General features: G+C 47.2%; 2 protein-coding genes across 30 annotated transcripts in view; one reads left to right on the forward strand and one right to left on the reverse strand.

The window, feature by feature from the left end:
- The window catches only part of LOC146049607 (immunoglobulin superfamily member 11-like), a 571199-nt gene that overhangs the window by 491800 nt on the left and 51418 nt on the right, over window positions 1–27981 (reverse strand). For 23 of the 25 annotated variants that reach the window (XR_014466151.1, XR_014466149.1, XR_014466146.1 and 20 more), the window contains one exon: window positions 1410–1495. The gene's annotated coding sequence lies outside the window, so the exon portion shown is untranslated. Of the gene's footprint in view, window positions 1–1409; window positions 1496–25540; window positions 26300–27981 lie in introns of those variants that run through there. The other 2 variants (XR_014466154.1, XR_014466156.1) reach the window with 1 other exon arrangement.
- Window positions 11052–27608, forward strand: LOC146049604 (nuclear receptor ROR-alpha A-like). Of its 5 annotated transcripts, none has more exons than XM_083166123.1 (10): window positions 11052–11149; window positions 15580–15665; window positions 16479–16573; window positions 17316–17759; window positions 17920–18041; window positions 21319–21451; window positions 23342–23449; window positions 24471–24581; window positions 25714–25823; window positions 26844–27608. In XM_083166123.1, the coding sequence occupies exons 1-10, from the start codon at window positions 11093–11095 to the stop codon at window positions 26988–26990; spliced, it is 1413 nt and encodes a 470-aa protein (XP_083022249.1). In that variant the 5' UTR covers window positions 11052–11092; the 3' UTR covers window positions 26991–27608. The 5 variants fall into 5 exon arrangements, with proteins under 5 accessions (XP_083022249.1, XP_083022252.1, XP_083022250.1 ...); XM_083166126.1 differs by having other exon boundaries at window positions 11114–11149; window positions 16432–16573; window positions 26844–27606; XM_083166124.1 differs by lacking the exon at window positions 11052–11149 and adding an exon at window positions 11156–11274 and having other exon boundaries at window positions 26844–27607.

Genomic DNA, 27981 nt, shown 5'->3' on the forward strand with positions numbered 1-27981 from the left:
TGCCAGAATAGAGGACGAGACCAGTCATGAGAGGTATGTACCCCACTTCTACACATGTATTGTCTATAGGCTTTACATTTTATATATTGTCTATTTATATATATATATATACACACATTGATATGTTCAACAATGTGAAGCAATAATTACAGTGTCAGCGATAACCACACATATATGTTACATAGAGAGCTGCACACAACATTATATAACGCTTAAGCTGTGTACACATGGGGAGATATATTGCTCAGTGTCTCCTTTTCCTCAGCGACCAGAGATTGTCGCTGATGAAAGGGAACCTCTGCCGGGGGAGCCGCAGAGGGAATCAGCTGGTCGCAGGAGCAGCAATCACAAGGGGGCTAAATCGCTGGCAATATGGTCGCTCAGCAACCATATTGCCAGTGATAAATGCCCGAGTGTATGCACCTTTACATTACTATAATGCAAACTGAAACCTGCTGTATATTTGGGTCATGTCTTCTTTTTTATGCTACAATAATATATCTTGTGACAGATCGATAGATCACATATATTACATGTAAATGGCGCGGAGATTGAACACTGGCGACAACAACATCTGAGTGCACAATAGTGCTGGAATATTCACGTCACAGAACAATGACATGAGCTGAATTTATTGCACATTACACCACATTCTTCTATGTGTCTGCATGTTTTCTGCCCAGTTACCATTGTTCATACATAACGCAGTGGGCAGTGATAACCAGGCACTTAGGATTGGTAGATTTGCAGCAATAGAGTTTGTATAAAGTTGCAAGTAAAGCACCAATATGCATGGTACGAATCATGGTTCTGCCGGGTTGTTTCCCAAGCACATGAAATAAGACATCAAATGTATGAGAAATGAGCAGGTTCACCAGGGGAAATCTTTCCACCGACAATGTGTCATTTCTAACCGGCTTCATGTAATATACAGGAGATAATTGGTGTATGCCAGATACACTGCACAACATAATACGAGTCTCCTTGATATTGCTAAAGGTGGCCATACACTGCTGCGATGTCTTCATCCGATCCCGTTTGCGCCGCCCGGGAAAGATGGCAGAATCCTGAGATCATATGTGCGGCACATGCAATTCCACACGCATAGGGCGAGGAATCTAATCGTCTAAACACATCTGATTTCGCCTGTTTTCACCGGCTGTTGGAATCGGATGAAAACAGGCCAAATCGGACCTGTGTATGGAGGCCGTAAGGCCCATGGGTAAATTTGTTGTTATCTAATCTGATAAAGATTATTCCCGTAATTCCGTATTGGTCCCCTCGTCTACCGTATTGCCCACCCATAGGACCAATAAGAGCAGGGTTCCCTCCCTTTAACTTCTATAAATATATCTGAAAAGTGCACTCTGGAATAATATACTATAATGCCTACATTGGACTGTACTTACGTATGCGCCGGCTGTCGGACCCCTGTACCACACCCGCGCTGGTCAGCTTTCTCTCCTTTTACGGCACTAAGGAACCGTTATGTCACCTTTAACAAAACAAAAAGACCATTATCAGTAATTATTTATTTCATAGAAATGCTTACACCAGTGGTTCCGAAACGTTTTTGAATAACGGCACCCTAGAGTATCAGAATAATTTTCAGGGCACCCCTAGGCCAAAAGTTTATTACCAAGAATAATAATAATAATAATAAAAAAAATTATATTAAGTTATGCTTAAATGTCATCCTTAGTGCCAGTTATGTGGTGAAGAAAATGATTCACTTCTGTTTATCCACGTATTTCATAACTGAAGTCACCAGCACTGATTTTTACTATTACATTGACCATAAACAATTTGAATTGGTACTGCACCACCAACCTGAGGCACCCCTGCAAGTGCTCAGAGGCACCCCACGGAGCCACGGCACACAGTTTGGAAACCACTGGCTTACACTCATTAGTACTAGCATCAGTAAAGTCTTCGAAGTGAATACTAGTATGCAGCATTTTATTATAGAATATTTATAAATATATATTCTATTTTATTTTTTACATTTTATATTCTTAGACCTTGTGCTAAATTATAAACTGTAAGATATCTCATGTAATGGGAGTTCCACGTCTCCTATAACATAAAGGTGGGTTCCCAGCCTCAGACTACTGTGTCACCAATCCTTATCCACCAACTAATACAGCACTGTATATGGCTACTATTAATTATGCGAATGTAACCACATTGACACTCATGTTCTTATTGACAATAAGCACCATCTATTTATAACAGGAAATTATAGCAATATAATGACATCATTAAGGGGAAAAAAAATCAATATGTAAAGATATTTATTATTTCGAAAATATAAACTGAGTAAATCATAATCATATGTAAATGCTGAATAGCAGCTAACACTGGTAAATAAATAACTCACATTTAACATACCAATATTTCATGCAAGAAATAAAACAAGAGCCAATGTAAGCATGATAAATGTATTCTTGTATAAATAATACACACACACACACTAATGTCCTAACATACACACACACACACTAATGTCCTAACATACACACATGTATATATCATTGCTTCAGTTTGATAATTCATTGATTCCACAGGGAATAAGTTTCCTCGTGTGTAGTCTACTGTTCTCCTCTTGTGTAGTACAGAGTTATTTTAAAGTTTGACAAACATAAGAAAAATCGAATTGCTTTATGTGATTATTCCCCAAAAAGCTAACGAAGCAGCCCCAGCTCTCTTGATATTAGGTATCTGTACTGTGCACAAGATGCGCGGCGATGTCACTGCCAAGAAACAAAGCGATAAAGCTGTGGTTTTGTTTTTGGAAGCGGTATTTCTGCTTCTATTTCTGTCTTATTATGTGTATATTAAGAGGTCAAGGGAGACGTGATCTGTGGCAATCCAAAGCTTCCACACTACAGCCCAGACACTAAGGGGGAAATGTAATAGGATGAGAGATTCAGAAAGTGAGAGATTTGGTAGGAAATCTCCAGTTTTTTTAAAGAGGCAATCATTTACACTGCTATACCAGTGTGATTTTGCAGTGTAAATGATTGCTACTTAAAAAAATAAATAAAAAAATGGAGATTTCTTACCAAATCATACTGTCCTACCTGCCCCTCTCCATGCGGGAGAACATGCTCTGTTTCTGGACTTCCCTGGTCATGTAGGATTGCCAGCACCTGTGGGGAGCTAGGTAAAGGTGTCACCACAGGTGATGGCAATCCTACATTACCAGGGAAGTCCAGGAACAGAGCATTGTGTCCTCCTGGAGAGGGGCATGCTGGGAGGTATGGATAATGTATGATTGCCAGCACCTGTGGGGAGCTAGGTAACTGATAAGAAAGGTGTCACCACAGGTGCTGGTAGAACAGAGCATTGTGTCCTCCTGGAGAGGGGCATGCTGGGAGGTATGGATAATGTATGATTACCAGCACCTGTGGGGAGCTAGGTAACTGATAAGAAAGGTGTCACCACAGGTGCTGGCAATCATACATTATCAGAGAAGCCCAGGAACAGAGCATTGTGTCCTCCTGGAGAGGGGCATGCTGGGAGGTATGGATAATGTAGGATTGCCAGCAACTGTGGGGAGCTAGGTAACGGATAAGAAAGGTGTCACCACAGGTGATGGCAATCATACATTACCAGGGAAGCCCAGGAACAGAGCATTGTGTCCTTCTGGAGAGGGGCATGCTGGGAGGTATGGATAATGTAGGATTGCCAGCACCTGTGGGGAGCTAGGTAACTGATAAGAAAGGTGTCACCACAGGTGCTGGCAATCATACATTACCAGGGAAGCCCAGGAGCAGAGCATTGTGTCCTTCTGGAGAGGGGCATGCTGGGAGGTATGGATAATGTATGATTGCCAGCACCTGTGGGGAGCTAGGTAACTGATAAGAAAGGTGTCACCACAGGTGCTGGTAGAACAGAGCATTGTGTCCTCCTGGAGAGGGGCATGCTGGGAGGTATGGATAATGTATGATTACCAGCACCTGTGGGGAGCTAGGTAACTGATAAGAAAGGTGTCACCACAGGTGCTGGCAATCATACATTATCAGAGAAGCCCAGGAACAGAGCATTGTGTCCTCCTGGAGAGGGGCATGCTGGGAGGTATGGATAATGTAGGATTGCCAGCAACTGTGGGGAGCTAGGTAACGGATAAGAAAGGTGTCACCACAGGTGATGGCAATCATACATTACCAGGGAAGCCCAGGAACAGAGCATTGTGTCCTTCTGGAGAGGGGCATGCTGGGAGGTATGGATAATGTAGGATTGCCAGCACCTGTGGGGAGCTAGGTAACTGATAAGAAAGGTGTCACCACAGGTGCTGGCAATCATACATTACCAGGGAAGCCCAGGAGCAGAGCATTGTGTCCTTCTGGAGAGGGGCATGCTGGGAGGTATGGATAATGTAGGATTGCCAGCACCTGTTGGGAGCTAGGTAATTGATAAGAAAGGTGTCACCACAGGTGCTGGCAATAATACATTACCAGGGAAGCCCAGGAACAGAGCATTTTCTCCCGCATGGAGAGGGGCAGGTAGGCAACCCTGTACCAAATGTCTCATCCTATTAAATTTCGCCCTAAGGGGTTTATGTACCAAGATATGAGTTCTTTTGAAGATGGGATGTTGCTACGGGCAACCATTCAGAATCGACCTACTTATTTAGCACCTTCTACAACAGGGGTAGACAACTCCAGCCCCCGACAGCTACCAACAGGTAACATTTTCCAGGTCTCCTCACAGAATCACAAGTGCAGTAATTAGTTCCACCTGCGGGTCAGTAAGTAATGACTGCACCTGTGCAGCTGCCGGGTGGTGTGGAAAATGTGACCTGTTGGAAGCTCTTTTAGAGAAACCTAAATCAAAGTAGATATTTGGGGGACTATGTAAAAACCGGACCCGGACTAAACCCCGGACAGGACATCAAAATCTGCAGTCCGGAGCTTGTAGGGTCCGGTCCGGAGGGTGTCCTGTCCGGGGGGGGGGTCCCTGTGATAGCTATCACCAGGGACATGGGGGAGGGGAGATTACAGCCTCCCCGGGTGGTCCGGACGGTCCAGTTTTTGCTACATGCCCGGACCATACAGGGAGGCTTTATTCTACCCCTCCCCCCCCCTCCTCTACCTGGTGACAGGTGTGATAGGCAGCCCCTCCGGACAGGACACCCCCCGGACCGAAGGCTACAAGATGCAGAGTTTGATGTCCGGTCCGGCGGTTTTGTCCTGGTCCGGTTTTCACCCATACCCGATATTTGGTGTGACGGCCCTCTGCCTTCAAAACAGTCAGCATCAGGAGTTTATAGAATTATACTCCGGCGTGTGATTAATGAGCATCGATTTCAGATGTAGGCTGAAACAGTCATTTACACCCAGGATTTCCTTCGTGGACCCAGGACAGCTGCGCTGTAAAAGAGGTCAACCTGTGTCCATTTACAAGGGAGTCCTACCCAGGTCCTGACCAGGGTGAAACATGGGCAGGACCTGGGTAGTGGCCGGTGTAAATGGTCCCAGCACGGGTTGGGACATCGGTGTCCTGCTGGAAGTTAGGGGGGCTATTCTCTGCAGCAAGTCACGGACCTTTATATAAGCTGCTGTGCTCGCAGCCCCCCTTCTACCGGCATGCTGGGATCTGTCGGTGTACCAGAGTCAGTTCTCCGGCTTATAACATCTGCCCCGGCCACGGTACCTGCCTGCTGTTGTGCCGCCGTCTGCACCTCTCCCGGCCGACCACTGTTGTGCTGCTGCCTGTCGGACACAGCAGCTTTATCATCCGCCTGTAGCTGCACAGTACATGTGGACAAAAGAGGTTAACCCGTGTCCCTTTACACGGGACTTACCCAGGTCCTGACCAGGCTAGAACACGGGCAGGACCTGGGTAGAGGGCAGTGTAAAGGGGTATGTCGGGTCATCTGACCTGGCTCCCAATGGGAGAAGTCCGACCTGCGGACTGCAGCACGGGGCAGGGGGAAGCCCGGCAGTTTACCTTGGTGCTGGACTTGCCCCCAGTGCGACGATCGGCCGTCCTGGTGCTTGGAGATGATGTAATCTCCAAGCACCGTCTCCGTTTACACTGCAGGTAGGCACCGCAGTGTAAACGGGAAAAATCCCAGATCTGACCCTGCTTGGATCCGTGTTCCAAATGCGAGTTCAGATCCATGATTTAGGTGTAAAACAGAAATAGATAGATCAGCCTATATACTTATTTATACTGTAACAACGTTCTATGCTGAATCCAGCATGGTAGTGTAATGGGCAGACTGATTTACTGCTGTATGGCGCCCTAGGTCTCCCTTACACATATGTCACCTGCGTGTTTGATGTGGGATGTGGGCGCTTATCAGGCTGGAAGATCGGTGCAGCGTGCCTGGCGTCAGTTACATATCAGCACCTGGTCCAGGAGGCCAGAGTGACTAACACAGGGGATGAATGCTGCGCTGCCAACTATTGTCAAGTACCATTTACTGTGTGCCAGGAGATACTATACATGTCACAGATCGGGAGCATTGCCCCAGACAGTGTCACAGACGGAGATCGGGAGCATTGCCCCAGACAGTGTCACAGACAGAGAGCGGGAGCATTGCCCCAGACAGTGTCACAGACAGAGAGCGGGAGCATTGCCCCAGACAGTGTCACAGACGGAGAGCGAGGGCATTGCCCCAGACAGTGTCACAGACGGAGAGCGGGAGCATTGCCCCAGACAGTGTCACAGACGGAGAGCGGGAGCATTGCCCCAGACAGTGTCACAGACGGAGAGCGGGAGCATTGCCCCAGACAGTGTCACAGACGGAGAGCGGGAGCATTGCCCCAGACAGTGTCACGGACGGAGAGCGGGAGCATTGCCCCAGACAGTGTCACAGATGGAGAGCGGGAGCATTGCCCCAGACAGTGTCACAGACGGAGAGCGACAGCATTGCCCCAGACGGAGAGCGAGGGCATTGCCCCAGACGGAGAGCGGGAGCATTGCCCCAGACGGTGTCACAGACGGAGACAGAGAGCATTGCCCCAGACAGTGTCACAGACGGAGAGCGGGAGCATTGCCCCAGACGGAGAGCGAGGGCATTGCCCCAGACGGAGAGCGGGAGCATTGCCCCAGATAGTGTCACAGACGGAGAGCGGGAGCATTGCCCCAGACAGTGTCACAGACGGAGAGCGGGAGCATTGCCCCAGACGGAGAGCGGGAGCATTGCCCCAGACAGTGTCACAGACGGAGAGCGGGAGCATTGCCCCAGACAGTGTCACAGACGGAGAGCGGGAGCATTGCCCCAGACAGTGTCACAGACGGAGAGCGAGGGCATTGCCCCAGACAGTGTCACAGACGGAGAGCGAGGGCATTGCCCCAGACAGTGTCACAGACGGAGACAGAGAGCATTGCCCCAGACAGTGTCACAGACGGAGAGCGGGAGCATTGCCCCAGACGGAGAGCGAGGGCATTGCCCCAGACAGTGTCACAGATGGAGAGCGGGAGCATTGCCCCAGACAGTGTCACAGACGGAGACAGAGAGCATTGCCCCAGACAGTGTCACAGACGGAGAGCGGGAGCATTGCCCCAGACGGAGAGCGGGAGCATTGCCCCAGACGGAGAGCGGGAGCATTGCCCCAGACAGTGTCACAGACGGAGAGCGGGAGCATTGCCCCAGACAGTGTCACAGACGGAGAGCGGGAGCATTGCCCCAGACAGTGTCACAGACGGAGAGCGAGAGCATTGCCCCAGACAGTGTCACAGACGGAGAGCGAGAGCATTGCCCCAGACAGTGTCACAGACGGAGAGCGAGAGCATTGCCCCAGACAGTGTCACAGACGGAGAGCGAGAGCATTGCCCCAGACAGTGTCACAGACGGAGAGCGAGGGTATTGCCCCAGACAGTGTCACAGACGGAGAGCGAGGGCATTGCCCCAGACAGTGTCACAGACGGAGAGCGGGAGCATTGCCCCAGACAGTGTCACAGACGGAGAGAGAGAGCATTGCCCCTGACAGTGTCACAGACGGAGAGCGAGAGCATTGCCCCAGACGGAGAGCGGGAGCATTGCCCCAGACAGTGTCACAGACGGAGAGCGAGAGCATTGCCCCAGACAGTGTCACAGATGGAGAGCGAGGGCATTGCCCCAGACAGTGTCACAGATGGGGAGAGAGAGCATTGCCCCAGACAGTGTCACAGATGGAGAGAGAGAGTACTACAGAAGGGTAAATCAGAATTGGAAAAGGACCTAGGAGTCCAAATGGACAATAAACTTGGGTGCAGTGCTCAGTGTCAGGTAGCAGCAAATAAGATACTAGCCTGTATAAAAAGGGGCATGTAATTTAGGGATGTCAATATACGGGGCACTTGTTCTGTGCTCCACACTACTACAAAATACATTGTAGAAATGGTAAAAAGCCTGGAGAAGAGCAACCAAACCAATACAAGGGACGTGACCTTAGGCTATGAGGACAGGCTAGCCAAATTGGGACTGTTCCTGCTAGAAAAGAGATGCCTGAGGGGTGACATGCTTAACATGTACAAATATATTAAGGGAAATTACCATGGCAGCCTGTTTACTATGAAATCAGTTATACCCCGTTCTTACTGCAAGGCAAATTACCGTGTCTAGCATGTCGACCCGGTAATTTGCCTTTTAACACAGGTTTTTTGCAGTGTGAAACCCTTCTTTTTACCCGTGTTTGAGATCCCGGTATGCAGACACGGGTTGACCTGTTCTTGCTTCTTTGGTAGAACTGCTTCGCCCTGGAATTTGCCTAGCAGTGAGAACGGGGGTCCATTGCTGGATAAATGCTGTATACATTTGTTCACACTAGAACAGGAGGGCATGCAACTTAGACCGGAGGAGAGAAGAAGGCTTAGTATAATGTAGGGTACACACCAGGACGACCCGCTCACGATGCACATCGTGAGCGGGTCGTCAGTGTCTCGTCCGACCCGCTCACGATGACGCGGGGGGGCACGACCCGCTCACGATGTGCACCGTGAGCGGGTCCGATCCGATGGCGACCCGCACCCGGCTGTATGGTCGTAATTGAGATCCTACCTGCAGCAGGTAGGATCTCAATAACGACCGACCGACCCGCGGGACCGCGCATCGGATCGGTATCGTCCACACCAGGTCAGAAAAGGGCCCAATCAGCACACAATCTACATCCAATTGATCGGAATTGGATCTAGATTGTGGGGATCGGGCCCTAGTCGTCCTGGTGTGTACCCAGCATTAGACTGGGTCAGAGAGGCGGGCATGCACTCCGCCCGGCAGAGAGGCGGGCATGCACTCCACCCGGAAGAGAGAGGCGGGCATGCACTCCGCCCGGAAGAGAGAGGCGGGCATGCACTCCGCCCGGAAGAGAGAGGCGGGCATGCACTCCGCCCGGAAGAGAGAGGCGGGCATGCACTCCGCCCGGAAGAGAGAGGCGGGTTAGAACACTTAGAAGAGTGCCAACATTTTACTGCCCTGACCGTAGAAAAAGCCCTTTCTTCTATGTGAAGTGGTGTCGGCTGATTCAATAGCATCCTTTATCTTAAGGCTAGACAATCATTTATTAGATAAAAACACCCAAGGATATAACCAGTAATCAAAGGTTGAACTTAATGCACGTAAGTTTTTTTTCAACCTAACCTACTATGTAAGGGTGAAGCGGTGTACACACGGGGAGATATACGCTCAGCGACCATATTGCCAGTGATAAATGCCGTGTGTATGCACCTTTACAGGTGGACAGTGAGAGTGTTACACCAATGTCACAGATGGAGAGAGAGTGAGAGACAGTACTACACCAGACAGTGTTACAGATGGAGAGTGGAGTAGTACACAAGACAGTGAGTAATCACACCCATGTCACAGATGGAGACAGAGAGTAATCACACCCATGTCACAGATGGAGACAGAGAGTAATCACACCCATGTCACAGATGGAGACAGAGAGTATCACACCCATGTCACAGATGGAGACAGAGAGTAATCACACCCATGTCACAGATGGAGACAGAGAGTAATCACACCCATGTCACAGATGGAGACAGAGAGTATCACACCAGTCACAGATGGAGACAGAGAGTATCGCACCAGTCACAGATGGAGACAGAGAGTATCGCACCAGTCACAGATGGAGACAGAGAGTATCGCACCAGTCACAGATGGAGACAGAGAGTATCACACCAATGTCACAGATGGAGACAGAGAGTATCACACCCATGTCACAGATGGAGACAGAGAGTATCACACCCATGTCACAGATGGAGACAGAGAGTATCACACCCATGTCACAGATGGAGACAGAGAGTATCACACCCATGTCACAGATGGAGACAGAGAGTATCACACCCATGTCACAGATGGAGACAGAGAGTATCACACCAGTCACAGATGGAGACAGAGAGTATCACACCAGTCACAGATGGAGACAGAGAGTATCACACCAGTCACAGATGGAGACAGAGAGTATCACACCAGTCACAGATGGAGACAGAGAGTATCACACCAGTCACAGATGGAGACAGAGAGTATCACACCAGTCACAGATGGAGACAGAGTACACCAATGTCACAGATGGAGACAGAGAGTATTACACCAGTCACATATGGAGACAGAGAGTATTACACCAGTCACATATGGAGACAGAGAGTATTACACCAGTCACAGATGGAGACAGAGAGTATCACACCAGTCACAGATGGAGACAGAGAGTACACCAATGTCACATATGGAGACAGAGAGTATTACACCAGTCACAGATGGAGACAGAGAGTATCACACCATCTGACAAACTGTGATCCTCTTCAGGCTTCCCAGGGACTCTAGGGTCTGCTGTGCATACAAGTTTCCAGATTGCAGCCCCTTCCCAAGCTGACTACACAGGTGCACAGAATCCTGATTACAGCAAGTTCTCAGACCAATGGTTAACCATTTGTGTGCCTGAGGTTATTCAAGCCCTGGATGCAGTCTAGGATATTTTATATACTAAAAGATATAGCGTATGTGCAGATCAATTATTCTGCAGATTTATCTACAGACTGATCGGGCAGTGTGTTCTCCATACACACTGCCCGGTCCATCGAGATTGACATCAAAACTGGGTGGGTGCATTTGTATGCGCCCACCCAGTGAGCTCTCGATCACCGATGGCTCCTGCAGCGGATGTGTGGGCAGTTGGTGGATTGCTCGTACTCTTTAAACATAGGGTACAGTCATAAGGTCAGTGAGGGGAATGTGAATGCCAACTAGACAAGAGGCGTTGGGATTGGCATACCTACCTGTGCGTATTCCATTTTTTTGCCTGTAAATATGTGATACGTCTACCTTAGAAATGGGTCTAGCAGGTGAGTCCCCTGATGGAAACAGTGTGGGTATAGAGGAAAGGAGAGGTCAGAATACCTGTACTTGTCCTAACTGACTGTCAGCAATGCCTTGGGCCAATCTGACCTTACGTGGGGTTTGTGTTCCTGTCAGGATCAGGCAGATAAAAGGGAGAGTTACCGTCAGGCCAGGCCGCCAGCGACTCCTGACTAATATCTGGTGGCTCTGCTGACTCACATCCACATCTATTCTCTCTCATTTTGGTGCTTTAACACCCACAGAAAAAACCTAGACTTACACAAGTGCTGCTGCTGAGGGTGGTGAGGTTGTGACATTTCCTGTCCAGGGGCTGCTTTTCTGTGTACTGATTGGAAACAGTCTATCTACAAATATATTAAGCTTACGCTGAGAACATAAACACACTGCCCCAGATTTATCTTCTCATAACCTCTAGTCTAGAATAATAGATGTATACAGCAGATTTCACTTACTGCTAGATTCCATAGACCAGTGGTCAGGGAACTCGGTCTTCATTACCCCACACAGCGCATGGTTTGTAGGTAACACAGCAGGTGTACTAATTACTCACAGACACATTTTATACGGTCCGCAGGTGGAGTTAATTATTTCACTTGTGATTCTGTGAGGAGACCTGCAAAACATGCACTGTGTGGGGTAATGAGGACCGAGTTCCCTGACCACTGCCATAGACGTAATAGAGGGGAAGTAATTGGTAAGGTAACACCAAGTGCGGATTTCACACCAATCAAGGGAACCTACTGGGGCTGCAGCTGGGAAAGGATGGACCACACCATACCCTCCAACATGACCATTCCATTAGGTACAAAATGCATTGTTTCTGGACTTTTTTCTTAATTGATAATTGCAGTCACCTGTGTTGAACTACTGTAGTTCATTGATGATACCGGTGTTCCAGCAAAGGTGAAGGCAATCCTAAATTAAGGAAGAAGTCCAGAAGCAGAGCATTTTGTACCTAAAGCTGTGTACACACGGGGGGGGGGGGGGGGGGGGGGAGATATTGCTCAGAGATGGTCGCTAATGAAAGGGAACCTCTGCCGAGGAGCCGCAGAGGGAATCAGCTGGTCGCAGGAGCGATCATAAGGGGGCTAAAAACCGGGAGCGCACACCCGGCGATTTATCGCTCAGCGACCATATTGCCAGTGATTATAGCCCGTGTGTACGCACCTTAATGCATACTTGCCTACTTTTGAAAACTAGTTTCAGGGAGATTATAGTTGGTAGCAGAATTTTGTATGGCGCCCCATTGAGGGGGCGTGTCACACTCCACCCAGAAGGCGTGTCTATTTCCATATATGGAGAGATTGTGAAAAGAGATTGTGAATGTGGCACCTAGAAGCGTGGGTGTGTACTGCTACATCTGAGAGGAATCTTTTATTATGACTTATATCCAAATGTAGATGAGACGCAAAGCAGTTAGTAAGAGATAATATACTTGGTAAGTGCTGGGAAATGGTGCTGATGATTCTATGTAAATGTATCTGTCTCTCATTCCTTTTTCCCCCAAAATGTAACAGTGTGATGTGGGCTAGGTGACATGAGAGAGATTGCTAGACTAATGAGGGAGAGAGGGAGATTGCTGTTATGTCAGGGGAGTCTCCCTGCAGAATGCAGAGGGGAGGTAACTATGATGTAACAGTGTAATGTGGGTTAGGTGACATGAGGGAGATTGCTAGACTAATGAGGGAGAGAGGGAGATTGCTGCTATGTCAGGGAGTCTCCTGCAGAATGCAGGGGGAGGTAACTATGATGTAACAGTGTAATGTGGGCTAGGTGACATGAGGGAGATTGCTAGACTAATGAGGGAGAGAGGGGGATTGCTGCTATGTCAGGGAGTCTCCTGCAGAACGCAGGAGGGGAGGTAACTATGATGTAACAGTGTAATGTGGGCTAGGAGACATGAGGGAGATTGCTAGACTAATGAGGGAGATTGGTGCTATGTCAGGGAGTCTCCTTCAGAATGCAGGAGGGGAGGTGACTGTGATGTAACAGTGTAATGTGGGCTAGGTGACATGAGGGAGATTGCTAGACTAATGAGGGAGAGAGGGAGATTGCTGCTATGTCAGGGAGTCTCCTGCAGAATGCAGGAGGGGAGGTAACTATGATGTAACAGTGTAATGTGGGTTAGGTGACATGAGGGAGATTGCTAGACTAATGAGGGAGAGAGGGAGATTGCTGCTATGTCAGGGAGTCTCCTGCAGAATGCAGCAGGGGAGGTACTATGATGTAACAGTGTAATGTGGGGCTAGGTGACATGAGGGAGATTGCTAGACTAATGAGGGAGAGAGGGAGATTGCTGCTATGTCAGGGAGTCTCCTGCAGAATGCAGGAGGGGAGGTGACTGATGTAACAGTGTAAATGTGGGCTAGGTGACATGAGGGAGATTGATAGACTAATGAGGGAGAGAGGGAGATTGCTGTTATTTCAGGGAGTCTCCTGCAGAATGCTAGAGGGTAGGCAGCTATGACCTAATGGAATGGGTCATGTTGGAGGGTATGCCAAAGTATATATCGGAGATCTCTGTTGTGGTCACGCTATGATACATGGGGGTAATAGGTGCTAATAAACATTTGCAGCTACCCCCCCCCCCCCCCAAAAAAAAAAAAAAAAAAAAACAGGTGTCTGTGACTTAGGCCACAAATAGTTAATGATAAACTGGCCCCTCATTGTGGCTACAGGGAGATATTCCACTAATCTATTTGTTCAGTGAAATGTTTATTTAGGACTGGATAAATTGGTAAATTGGGGCGTGGCTTCACAATCACAGAATTCCAGCTAAGCCACAATCCTTTCCCCTGAGTCCCGACCCGGAGCAGAACAAAGTTGGGAGGTATGCAGGTCCCACGTACTTTTCAGGCGTGGCCTAATCCCAGGAGGCGTGGCCATGCGCCCTTTGCATAAAATTCAGAAAAAAACTGCTTTAAACACCTCCCTGGCCACACTGTAACCAGTGCACAGCATCATGTGATGGGTTAAGAAGAGCCTGCCAGGCAATGGGGCCTCCCTGGTCCCCTCCATCAGCTCTGGGTATTAGTAGTAACCCCCCCCCCCCCCCCCCCCTTTCTCTATCTGCGCTACTGTGAACACCTGCAGCAAACGTACAAGCTCACACTAGACCCAGACCACAGGACACACACAAACATGGATTATATATGATCAAAGACTGTACAAATGCAGCACAACTGAATGCTCTAAAAATAGGAACACACAGCGGACGCACAACGTTTTCTTCTGCCAAGCTACGTTGAATTCCTTTAGTGAGCCGGACAGCTATTCATTCTCTCTTCTGTATTTTATTAAGACCTTTTCAATCCACAACACAAATATGAGTCCCGGACTAATGGGGAGTAAGGGCTACCGAGAAGCATCATGGGGGAGAAGCAACCTACAATATATAAATCATCATATTATTAGCTAAGCACAGCAGCTGAGTGATGAACTGGGGCGCAGCAGCATATACAGCCAGGAGGAGTACTTTCTGTATGATCCAGCTTGTTTCCCCAGATGATAAACATTACATTTGGGAACAGTAGTTTGCTCACGTTTTATGCAAGGGATCCAATTATGATTAGGGGCCCGATGTGGCTGCCTTGTATTCAGCAAACTTTGCTTATGGGGACTTTTGTCATCTTCAGATGGTGTCAGGTCCAGGTGGCCCGCTCTATCCTACTGGAAGTAGTTCCGGGATAGAATCCTCCGCCTCCAGCGGCCCTTTCTGTCTGCCTGGGGGTGCACTTGCACAAGCTAGTGATAAGCAGTGACCGTGTCAGTGATGGGGATGATGGAACCGTCCTCCAAACGCACCAGCAAAATGACGTAACTTGCGTCAAGTTGATATTTATTATTAAGGGCCCTTTAAGACATGAGGGTGAGAGGGCCCTGTTGCGTGCTTACAGTCTATAGAGAACACATACTGTAGGCACTGGGTACTCTTGGCCAGCGGTTTTGCACATGACGGCAGCCTCCAGGCCTGGTGCTAGTGATTAGGGTTAGGCCGGAAGTCTGAGGTGTTTGGCAGATGGGTAGAGGCAGCTTTGGCTTGTGTGATGCAGTATTATATTTCCTGTCACACTCTGGTTGACACTTTCAATCTTAACACTTTCCATACCAGGTAACAAAAAAAAAAAAGGTGAATTCTATACGCAGTAAGTGCACACTCAGCCGTAGTGGTGAGGCACGAGGCACCGGTGACAGCCGCTGCTGGTGACTGTGAGTGAGCCTCTCACCGGCATCAGTGGAAATGTCAGCAAAGATTGTGACCATCTCTCCTGTATCTCTCCCTCCCTCAGCACAGATTGAAGTCATCCCGTGTAAAATCTGTGGAGACAAGTCCTCCGGGATCCACTATGGAGTCATCACGTGTGAAGGATGCAAGGTAAAGAGATCCGCTTATGGTGCACAACAGCTTAAGTCATGGTAAAGGAGTTAATGTACATAACGAATGGGCTCATCAGGCATGTACATCAGTAGCCAGGGGCGGTTTGGGAACTGAAATTGTCCCTGGAAAATGTTGTAGAGGAGGCCAGACATGGGCAGCACCAGAGGTACAATGTGCCGTGTAGCCATATCAGCATCACTGGTGCAGGAACTTGTGGACAGTAATCACCGCACATGGTGGACCTACAAAGTACAGATGTCAGTAACACCTCACTGATCTATATGCTATCAGTTTACAATCAATTCTGTCTGCACACCATAAACACAATTTGCACAACATTGCTTTAAAAAGGTGCTCAGTCAGTGACATCACACAATAAGAAGGTGGGCGTGCCCTAAGGCTTCAACTAAGGTGCCATAGAAGCTGTAATTGGGCCATCAGGACAGCACCCAACCTACCCCTAATCCTTGACCCTGGACAATGTTACCAGTCTCACTCCCTGGGACAGGGGTACCTGTTGCTCAATGCCACTGCATGCCGTGAACCCTTTAGTGTATGGCCATGTGTAATGCACCAGCACATTGTAAATACTACATGATGATAATAACACTGTGCAGATGGTGCTGTGACACGGCAGTGTTAGAACCGGGGGAATGTATATATAAAGCTTAGTAAGGGCACATGTCTGGAAATCAGCAGCTGGGGAGTGGGCAAACATTGTGGCGTATTCTCACGTCCCTGTCTTCCTTACTGCACCCTGCAGGGATTCTTCCGCAGAAGCCAACAGGGGAAATCTCTCTATTCTTGCAGTCAGCAACAGAGCTGTCAGATAGACCGCTCCAGCAGGAACCGCTGCCAGCATTGCCGCCTGCAGAAGTGCCTATCCCTGGGGATGTCACGCGATGGTAAGAAACGCACCATGCACATATATCGGCGCACTGACTTCTTATCTCTCTTTAAAGGGTCCAGTAAAGAAGAGTTTATATAAACGTTCCCACTGGATTAGATATATTGGGCTACTGCTAGGCATTACCCTCTATAGTTTTCTCTATACATTTTGCTCTTTGTGTCCTTTAGTTGAGTTGTGTGTGACCGGCATATACACTCTCACATACGTATATCAAAAGATAAGCTAAATTAGGACACAAGCACATCCGGCTTGCTTCTGGGACACAATGAGGACCATATGTATTTCATTAGATTCCGCTACTGTCTTGTGGCGAGACGCTGAGAGTAAGTGGGTCACCAGACTGCCCGTAGACTAGCGGCATGACCACGCCAACAGGTCCTTCAATGGCCACAGGATGTGCCCCAAAGTTGCAGGTGTGAATGTGTGATGGACACAGGAGAACGAGTATACAAAGTACAACAGCGAATACCCCAGGTCACACTGAGGCCAAGCTCACTTCACCTTCTTACCAAATATATGTCACATTACCAGTATTGATGTGGAATCCTCTCATTGAATTGGAGTAAACAAATAAAAGAAGTGACTATAGAAGTGAGTAAAGAAAGAAGTAAGACAGTTCAGAGTAAATCCAGTATATTTGTAACCTCCTTTGAAGTAACCCGACCACTGCTGTTATCTGTCTCTGGTAGAAGATGTCGAACTTATTCTATGTATTTCCCCATCTATTCTCTTTGCAGCTGTAAAGTTTGGGCGCATGTCTAAGAAGCAAAGGGATATTTTGCAAGCGGAAGTGCAGAAACTTCGTCTGAGGGAGCAATGGACAGATGCCAGCCAGAGAAACCCCGAACCCCAGGTTGAACAGCCATCCTCTACTTCTCCTGAGCTGCCTCCCTCCATGCAGCTTCCCACATGGACTGGTCACAGTAGGTGGGAGTCCGTCTGCTCCACATGTCCTTGCTCAATGCCGAGAATACAATTACCACGGAATCCAATCGTACTTCACCCACACACACTGGAAAAGACCCAGACGGAGACCACACTTAGGAAGAGCTATCTCCGGGTTCAGCAGCTACACGTGGAGCACGCAAGGCCAAACATGCTGCAGACTCTAGAACCATACTGCAGCCTGAGCTCTGGCACCTGCCTTCCACCAGACTGTATGGTATCAGTGACAGAGCTCGGTAAGTGGGTGTTTGATCCCAATGAGGGGCTGGTGTTTTCAATGTTGTACTTTCCTTTCTCCTTTCACAGACGTTCCATATACACTGATTTCCAAGCAGCAAGTAGCCTCCTCCTTCAGTGTTATCACCTTCATGATGTTTTTTCCTCTTTGGTTTTCAGAGCTTCTGATGCAGAATGTGGTCTTGTCGCACCAGGAGACGTGTCAGTTTCGTCAAGAGGACCTGCAGGTACTGCGATGGGAGACATTCTCACCAGAAGACGTGGAACATTTCCACCAAAAGGTAACTGTCCAAGAATCTGAGTTTGTTTACTTTTTCTTTTCTTTTTTTTTTCAAAATGTTTTTATTTGAGTTTTAATATTTTAGGTACAGTAGCAATATTTATTTATTTATTAACAGTTTCTTATATAGCGCATACATATTCCGCAGCGCTGTACAGAGAATAGTTGAACATTCACAACAGTCCCTGCCCCGGTGGAGCTTACAATCTATATTCCCTACCACATGTACATGCACACAGACATTCTAGGGTTAATTTTGTTGGGAGCCAATTAGCCTGCCAGTATATTTTTGGATTGTGGGAGGAAACCGGAGCACCCGGAGGAAACCCACGCAAACACGGGGAGAATATATAAACTCCGCACAGTTAGGGCAATATATATCCCAATTGCCAAGTAAATCTAAAACATTTATAAAGCAAAATAATTGTTTACCGTACAACAAAGAAATAAAGAAAGAAAGTTTGGTCAATTAATATACTTATATATATTGGAGGAAGTAATAAAAAGGGGGAAAAAAGAAAGAGAAGAGAAAGAGAGAGAAGAATCGCCCATGGCCCAAAAAGTTTGTTACAAAATAAAAAAGTGTATTTATGATGTTGAAAGTTTCCAGGAATAATTACCAACAATTATACAAATTGAAAAAAAAAGGCAAAAATCCTTAAGCCGCCACAAAAGCAATATCATAATGATTAATGTTTAGTATGTACAACAAGGAGGGCTGCCTGACACAGAAGATAGAGAACATTACGGGCGTACAACCATTGTTGTGAAATATGGTGGACTTCACCCAGATAGCGACGTCTTAGATTCTGTAGGGCAGTGGTTCCCAAACTGTGTGCCTAGGCACCCTGGGGTGCCTCGAGACACTTGCAGGGGTGCCTTGGATTGGTGGTCTAGGACACATTCCATAGGCAAAACCAGAGTTTGTGGCCGCCAATCATGAAATACGTGGCAAGCAAAAGTGAATATTGTTCCTCACTACATAACTGATCCTAAGGTTGATATATAAACACAATTTACTTAATTTAATATTTTTTCAACATTTAGCAACAATAAACTTTTGACCTAGGGTTGCCTTGAAAAATATTGTGATAGTCTAGGGCGCCGTGGTTCAAAAAAGTTTGGGAACCACTGCTGTAGGGGACAAGACATTCAAAACTAGGTTATACAGGCATATGGCAGGTAAGGTAGACTTGAAGAATAACATACAGGATTACAATTACAGAGTCAATAAAGGCTGACAAAAATAAATGTTATCCAATGGGTGAGCAAAATATGTAAAGGCAAGGATCTGCAGGATATATGCTGGTCTTGATAGAGTAGTTTAGCTATAAAGGTACGGAGAAGGGCCTCAGGTGGCAAATTTCTGATGGCTACATGGCGAGATCTTTTCCCTATATATTAGAGAAAACTCTGCTTTACTTCCATTCAATAGGGGAAAAGCAGATCCTAATTTTTTCCTGTAATTGCGGGGAGAGGGTATTCTCCCCAGTTCTCAAGGAATATATCCTGATTTTTCTTTTTTTGAACGGAAGCTTCTACCCAATCCATTAAGAATATATTATATATTTTTTTCCAAAAATAATTTCATAGATGGAGGCTGGGGCTGGATCCACATCTGCAGAATGGTTTTCTTTGCTGCAGCAGATATAGCCAACATGACTTTGTCATTGACCCTTCTGTTCCCAATTGATCTATCACAGGGCTTTATGCTTAAAATGGCCCATTGTGCTGTTATTTGAAAATCACTCTGTATATATGTTGTAATAAACCGTTGTACAGATTTGCTCCACCCAGCCCACACTTCAGGCATTTACTGTCATTGGACAATCCGATCTTTTTTCTCCTATTTGGAGATAAGTAGGCCCTATGATAGATCTTTAAAAATAGCTCTATATTTGTTGGCATAGGTAATATCTTGCAGATGGAACCCAAATGGGCATAAAGATCGGCCTCCGTTAGGTCTGGAAACACCTCGGACCATCTGCTTATACCTGTTTTAACCACCTTGTCTTTAGTCAAGGTTCTGAAAAAATGATAATAAAAGGAGAGGGCTTTTCTCCCAAAGTGTGGGCTAAGTAGCTGCTTATCCAGTTCCTTGTCCCAATCCTTCTCATTGAGAGATCGAGTCATTTTTTGCGCATAATGTTGGGCTTGTATAAACGCCAAATCTAATGGTATATTCTCAGATTTCTCGGCTACCTGCCTATAGGTCATGGGCTTTCTTCTCGCAGCATCTATTAATTGACCAACTCTGAACACACCCATATCTTTCCAACGATCAAATGGGTGCTCAGCTTTGACTTCTTGGAAGCTGGGGTTGTTCAAAAAGTTTAATAACATAGAAACTTTGGAATTAATATCCCATCTGTGACGGACAATATACCAAGCCCTTCTAGTAGATGTTAATAGGGGGTTTGATGTAGCCCCCAACTCAACCTCCAAATCCGTGTGGCGTGTAGAAAAGACACCAAACCTCCTGTCATAAGGGTTGCACCCTCCAAGTGGATGTTAGTGTATTCCCCTCTCTCCCAGACCCAGTCCTTTATATAGCGGAAGTGAGAGGCCAAACTATATCTTTCCATATTTGGAAAGTTGATTCCTCCTTTTTCTTTAGGTTGCTGTAATTTTTGGAGACTTATTCTGGCTTGATGAACCTGTATGGAGGCACATACAATCTTCTAGACCAGGGGCAGCCAACTCCAGTCCTCGACAGCTACCAACAGTTAACATTTTCCAGGTCTCCTCACAGAATCACAAGTGAAGTATTTAGCTCCACCTAGCTGGAAAACGGGAACTGTTGGTAGCTCTCGAGGACTGGAGTTGGCTGCCCCTGTTCCAGACCTCCTATGACCAAAGCAGCATTAGCCAATTAGATATAGCCGGCAATTCATGTATGCCAGAGGAGAAATAAGATAGTCTAAATAAAGCTTACTGCAGCTTGTATCTGCCGTACCCAGGAGACAGTGTGACCAAGGGCGGCACCCAGGGTACCATAGTTCTGATCCGCACCGGAGCAATAATAAACTCCTTAATTCATATTTAAGGATAACTAGGCCCCCAAAGCTTACAGCAGGCTCAGTATGGGTGGGATACAGAGAAGGGAATGCAGCCAGTTCTGTATATAAGTTCTAGTAGTTGTATTTCATTTTGGGTTACTGGCAGACGGAGAGGTCATTGGTACCAGGACTGTGATTAATGTGTGTCAGACCTGGGACAGTCACAGGATGTCCACATATAGCATGCAGGTGGTTACTAGGATGTCTGTCTGTCTGCAGCCCATGGACCAGATGTGGGAGCGCTGTGTGTGTCACGTGACCAACGCCATCCAGTATATTGTGGAATTTGCAAAGCGCCTCAGTGGCTTTATGGAGCTGAATCCAAACGACCAGATTGTACTTCTGAAAGCAGGTAACAGCGGTGGCAGTGTTAGTGAGGCAGCAGCACTGTCCATCTGTAACATGAACACATACACAGCAATAGTCTCCTTCATGTATCAATCAGTGACTACAAGTACTGCCAGCTTATGTATTACACCACAGGTTGTATCTATATGTATACTGTATCACCATATAATGCTACACAAGCACCATCACAGACCCCTGCTTCATATGTGCAGAGCTATATAACCCTCACAGGCCTCCTCGTCATATGTACAGAGCTATATAACCCTCACAGGCCTCCTCGTCATATGTACGGAGCTATATAACCCTCACAGGCCTCCTCCTCATATGTACGGAGCTATATAACCCTCACAGACCTCCTCGTCATATGTACGGAGCTATATAACCCTCACAGGCCTCCTCGTCATATGTACGGAGCTATATAACCCTCACAGGCCTCCTCGTCATATGTACGGAGCTATATAACCCTCACAGGCCTCCTCGTCATATGTACGGAGCTATATAACCCTCACAGGCCTCCTCGTCATATGTACGGAGCTATATAACCCTCACAGGCCTCCTCGTCATATGTACGGAGCTATATAACCCTCACAGGCCTCCTCGTCATATGTACGGAGCTATATAACCCTCACAGGCCTCCTCGTCATATGTACGGAGCTATATAACCCTCACAGGCCTCCTCGTCATATGTACGGAGCTATATAACCCTCACAGGCCTCCTCGTCATATGTACGGAGCTATATAACCCTCACAGGCCTCCTCGTCATATGTACGGAGCTATATAACCCTCACAGGCCTCCTCGTCCTATGTACGGAGCTATATAACCCTCACAGGCCTCCTCGTCATATGTACGGAGCTATATAACACTCACAGGCCTCCTCGTCATATGTACAGAGCTATATAACCCTCACAGGCCTCCTCGTCATATGTACGGAGCTATATAACCCTCACAGGCCTCCTCGTCATATGTACGGAGCTATATAACCCTCACAGGCCTCCTCGTCATATGTACGGAGCTATATAACCCTCACAGGCCTCCTCGTCATATGTACGGAGCTATATAACCCTCACAGGCCTCCTCGTCATATGTACGGAGCTATATAACCCTCACAGGCCTCCTCGTCATATGTACGGAGCTATATAACCCTCACAGGCCTCCTCGTCCTATGTACGGAGCTATATAACCCTCACAGGCCTCCTCGTCATATGTACGGAGCTATATAACCCTCACAGGCCTCCTCGTCATATGTACAGAGCTATATAACCCTCACAGGCCTCCTCGTCATATGTACGGAGCTATATAACCCTCACAGGCCTCCTCGTCATATGTACGGAGCTATATAACCCTCACGAGCCTCCTCCTCATATGTACGGAGCTATATAACCCTCACTGGCCTCCTCGTCATATGTACGGAGCTATATAACCCTCACAGGCCTCCTCCTCATGTGTACGGAGCTATATAACCCTCACAGGCCTCCTCGTCATATGTACGGAGCTATATAACCCTCACTGGCCTCCTCCTCATATGTACGGAGCTATATAACCCTCACGAGCCTCCTCCTCATATGTACGGAGCTATATAACCCTCACAAGCCTCCTCCTTATATGTACGGAGCTATATAACCCTCACGAGCCTCCTCCTCATATGTACGGAGCTATATAACCCTCACAGGCCTCCTCATCATATGTACAGAGCTATATAACCCTCACGAGCCTCCTCCTCATATGTACGGAGCTATATAACCCTCACGAGCCTCCTCCTCATATGTACGGAGCACCCTTACAGGTGGCCAATCCCCGTTGCTATTATCTTGTGCTGGCTATTCAGAGTATCAGAAATCTTTCCTTCTATGTAATTGTATTTCTCCTGATTATATCTCACTTCTACCCTCTAGGGGCAATGGAGCTGCTGCTGATCAGGATGAGCCGAGCATTTAACAGTCATAACAACACCATCTTTTTTGAAGGCAAATATGCCCAACTGGAGCTCTTCCATTCCCTGGGTAAGAGGCGGAGGTGCAAATAGCCGAATGGGCGTGCTTTTTTGAAGTCTAGCACTACTTTACATATAGCTTTAGCTAAAAAGAGCATGATGCAGATGAAGTACTATGCCAGTTTTAGTAAATGACATTCTCTGCACATGCCCAGGGCAGTGATAAGCAATATATGTGCCCATACAGGTTGCATGCTTCTGCTACTTACGGTCAGGGTACTCTAAGGGCATGTTCTCGCAGACCAGGCTAAAGACGCACATAAGCATAAAGCTGACTACATCGAATGGCCAATAGATCTTAAACCGGTCTGGTGTTGCGTACCTTGCATACGTCTGTGAACAGCGTCCTTCACAGACATTGGTGATGTAGCACAGCTGATGCCAAAACTATCTGCAGATATATCAGTGCATCTGGCTGTGTTTATCGGTGGGCAGACTTGCTGCGGGGGAGGGGGGGGGGATACATCACATCTGGGCAGGAAACATGTAAGCCCACCCAACTAAGTGTACCGACTGCCACATTGATTGCCCATCGGTAAGTGTGTATGGGTTGGCTGCTCGGTCGGTATGATTGGTCCATCGATATATCGGATAGGTGTGTGCCCAGGTTTAGAAAGACACATTATTTGCAAGCTTACATGGACAGTCCTGACTCCATCTGATTGGATGTTTCCAACTATTTCCAAGGTGCTGATTTGTGGTTTCTCTGCACGTGTGGTGTTTTTCTGTACACAGAACAGGGGACTGTACCTGAGGTTTTACCAGTTTTATTGTTGCTAAATATCAAATGTAATTATCGCAAAGAAGATGAATTGCTAAAACGCGATCATAACTGTAGGCTGACTGGCGCGGATCCCGGGGACGCTGCTGCTTTGCGAACGTGCGCAGTTGTAACTCTTCATGAACACATATGAGACTGCGAATTGGTAGAAAACAACATGCAAAGAATGTAAAGCTTATCAGTGTCATTATTGTGTCATTAATGACATACAGACACACAGCAAACTAACGGGTTTCCATTGCTCTTACAGGGTGCAGTGACCTGATCAGCTCCATGTGCGACCTATGTCGGTCCCTGTGTGCTCTCAGCCTGTCGGAACGTGAGATGGCCATCTTCAGTGCCCTGACCCTGCTCGATCCCAGTAAGAGACATTCTTTAGGCACTTGCCACAAGGGAGCGCAAAGGTTCTAACTGTATTAGCTTGATGACGTGCTGACATCCATTGCATAGGATATGGATGCTGGCAGATTGGGATATGTTATGATATTTCACCATTTTATTATCCTTTTTATTTTTATTTTTTAACTTAAAGGGACATACACACAGAGATCTGTCTGAGTATGCTCCATAGCGATGGCGATGCATGGTCCCGTCTGTATGCGGCACAATTGTCTATCAGATATAACCAGGGATATTTGCTTATTTTCTAAGAGATCTGTCTGAGTATGCTCCATAGCGATGGCGATGCATGGTCCCGTCTGTATGCGGCACAATTGTCTATCAGATATAACCAGGGATATTTTTCAGCAGGAACTGAGGCCCTTATTCTAGTTCACTCTTTCAGACAAAATATTTTGTAGATGGACAAAACCATGTGCACTGCAGGTGAGGCAGGTGTTACTTGTGCAGAGATAATTAGATTTGGGTGGGGTTTTACACCTGCCTCACCTGCAGTGCACATGGTTTTGTCCATCTAAGAAATATTTTGACAGAAAGAGTGAACTAGAATAAGGGCCTCAGTTCCTGCTGGAGCCTGCAGAAAAATAGCCCTGGATATAACCTGTAGGAGGCTAATGCACTATATACATGTTTAGGTGCAGCAGGCAATGCACTGCGCCACTGTCTGCCTGATATCATGGGGCCTTACTCCTTCCCTATGCTCTCAGCATATAAATATACACCAGCCACATACGTTCTAGGAATGATACAGCTGGGAATCCATTACAGACCCATGTAATTAATGTAATATAACAATAAGAATGTATCATCTAAGCCAGGGCTGGGCAACACCGGCCCTCCAGATGTTAGTGAACTACACATCCCAGGATGCTTTGCATTAGTTTTGCTATGTGGCCATGCTGAAACTGATGCAAGGCATGCTGGGATGTGTAGTTCATCAACATCTGGAGGGCCAGTGTTGCCCAGCCCTGCTCTAAGCAGAAACAAATCTTTTCATGTCTATACAATAAAGCAGACAGGGCATTCGCTAATTACACTAATTAGATGGTGAGAAGACTCCGCACCACCGTATAATCACAATAACAATTCCCCAGGCCGCCCCTGGCTACAGGAGAAGCACAAAGTGGAGACTCTGCACAGGAAACTGCAGCTGGCATTCCGACACCTGCTTCGTACGACCCATCGGGAGGGCATTTACACCAAGGTAACACCATCATAACAACTGACCATGATTATAGTCACAGGAATGTTGCGATCACTGCTAAATGTCACTTCTCATATATAGACACTGTACTGCCTGGGTCTTCATGATACCGTCCTGACCTGGTTTTCCCAGTATCAGCAACTCTGGAGCCACCTCCTCCCAGCTTCTGCTGTCAGACGGCCACTTATTTATTCATTATCCATTATTATAATTTGTTATCGTGGCTGTGATCAATTTAGCATAGACGGAACAAGAGATCCGCTCAATGAAAGCTTTGTTTTATTCGTTTTCTCTTTTCCCGTGAGTAGAGCTGGGAATCCAGTCTGGGCTATGGGAAATCTGGCTCACGTACGGCCTGTACAATGGCTGACTTTGTGCTAAGCGTAGTCTCCCCCTCGCTGGTCACTATGAACATCACTCAGGTGTAGGAGGAGAATGTCTGGAAGTTTTGTGAGAACTGTGCAAAGGGGCGGTACCTATAAACAAAGAGGATGGGCGTTTTAAGCCTGTAGCAGCATGAAGGGAGGATGGGGTATGCACATGGGTAAGGGAAATTGGGATAGAGGATAACATACAAAAGTTAGACGAGGAAGAGGATATGGGGAAGAGGGAAAGCATTGGCTGACATCCCCAGGGCAGATCAAGGCACAGTGGGATTTGGGAATAACCACCACAGCCCGAACTCCTTGGAAAGTCAGTAGCCCGGTTCAAGTACAGCAGGTGGAGGCTGAGACACACAGTAGACAATAGATGGAGCAGGATGAGTTCTCCAAGGTCTATGTACCGGGGGGGGGGGGGGGGGAGGGGAGGGGAGGAGAGGAGGGATGCACCCTAGTCAGTTACATGGTTCCATTGCGGTAGGTGCTGGTGTCCTGCAGAGCTTTCTCTGACAACTAAATAATAGTAGTAAACACAAGTTTCTCCTTGTAGGTCTCATGTCAGTAGGATAAATGCAAACATTACGATGCCACACATTGATCAGTAGCTAATAGCTTGCTCATTATTCCCCCATGTGTCCAGCTGCCACAGAAGGATAGACTCTCTGCCATCTGCCAGCTACACGTGGAGAAACTGAACACCTTCAGACAGATGCACCTGGGCGTCGCGTGGGATAGATTCCCCCCACTCTACAAGGAGCTGTTTATCTCTGAGCCTGAAACCGCATGAGGGGACGACGAGTGGGTGTGCCAATCCTGCTCACAGCCAGCCATCTCCTGTCCCTGCAGCCACAGCGGCCTCAGACCTGTCCCCAAATAACATTGTGTCTGTCATCGCTACACATAAAGAGAAACTGTGCTCAGCCCTTTCCAATACTCAGCAGCCAGTAGTGATTGCTATTTTATTGGGCATGAATAATTGGGCTCAGAGAGGAAGAATCCGCAATCGTCTGCTGGACTTTGAGAAAGGTCTGGCTAGGAGTCCGGTGGCCATTGCAATAACCAGTTAATCAGACTTACAAGTTAGCATGACGCTGAAGCCAGAAAGGTATAGGGGACATATATGTCACCCCCCCCCCCCCCCCCCTCCATCACCCCCTTCCACATTGTATACCTGCTGCCTCAGTATTTGCATGACAATAAGCAGTACACGTCCTATATGGTCTTCCTGTATTTTTATAATAAAATGAATTTCATGAATATTTCCTGTGAGCAGCAGATATTTACTCGCCTGCACAGGTCACTATCCAACAGGGTAAAACATAGGATTTAGAACAGACAATAAAACAGAGTCCTGTGTAATAAGGGGATTCCTTTAAGGGGACACAAATGAAGATACATTAAATGTAATTGTTTCTAAAATAATAAAAACAATAAGTGATGCAAAGTGTTGCATATAGAGGTGTCCTCCCTCAGCTCCTTGAGTCGCACCTAGTCCCGAACGTGTTCACTAATACAGGGTATCATTATGTGCGTCTTTACCTCCGAAAATATGTCTTAACCACATTATGCAAAAAAGACACACAAGCAGCTTCTGCTGACTAAAAGTATATGCAGTATGCCTATACTGACACAGTACAGATGGAGCGTGCTCCATCTTTGCAGGGGCTGGTGAAACTATCGCCAGCCCGTGCCCCGTGGCGATGGAGCTCCCCGCCGGGCCCCATCACCGCCCTAACACCCCCCGCTAACCCTGCCCTTCTCCCTGAATCAGAGATGGG

The sequence above is a fragment of the Crinia signifera genome, chromosome 12, assembly GCF_055691185.1.
Source record: "Crinia signifera chromosome 12, ASM5569118v1, whole genome shotgun sequence".
NCBI lineage: Eukaryota > Metazoa > Chordata > Amphibia > Anura > Myobatrachidae > Crinia > Crinia signifera.

Excerpts from the sequence above, each read along its gene's own strand:
- LOC146049604 (XM_083166122.1), top strand. Across the intron at positions 17,760-17,919 it reads GGTATCAGTGACAGAGCTCG|AGCTTCTGATGCAGAATGTG; the intron begins GTAAGTGGGTGT and ends TTTGGTTTTCAG. Across the intron at positions 25,824-26,843 it reads GGGAGGGCATTTACACCAAG|CTGCCACAGAAGGATAGACT; the intron begins GTAACACCATCA and ends CCATGTGTCCAG.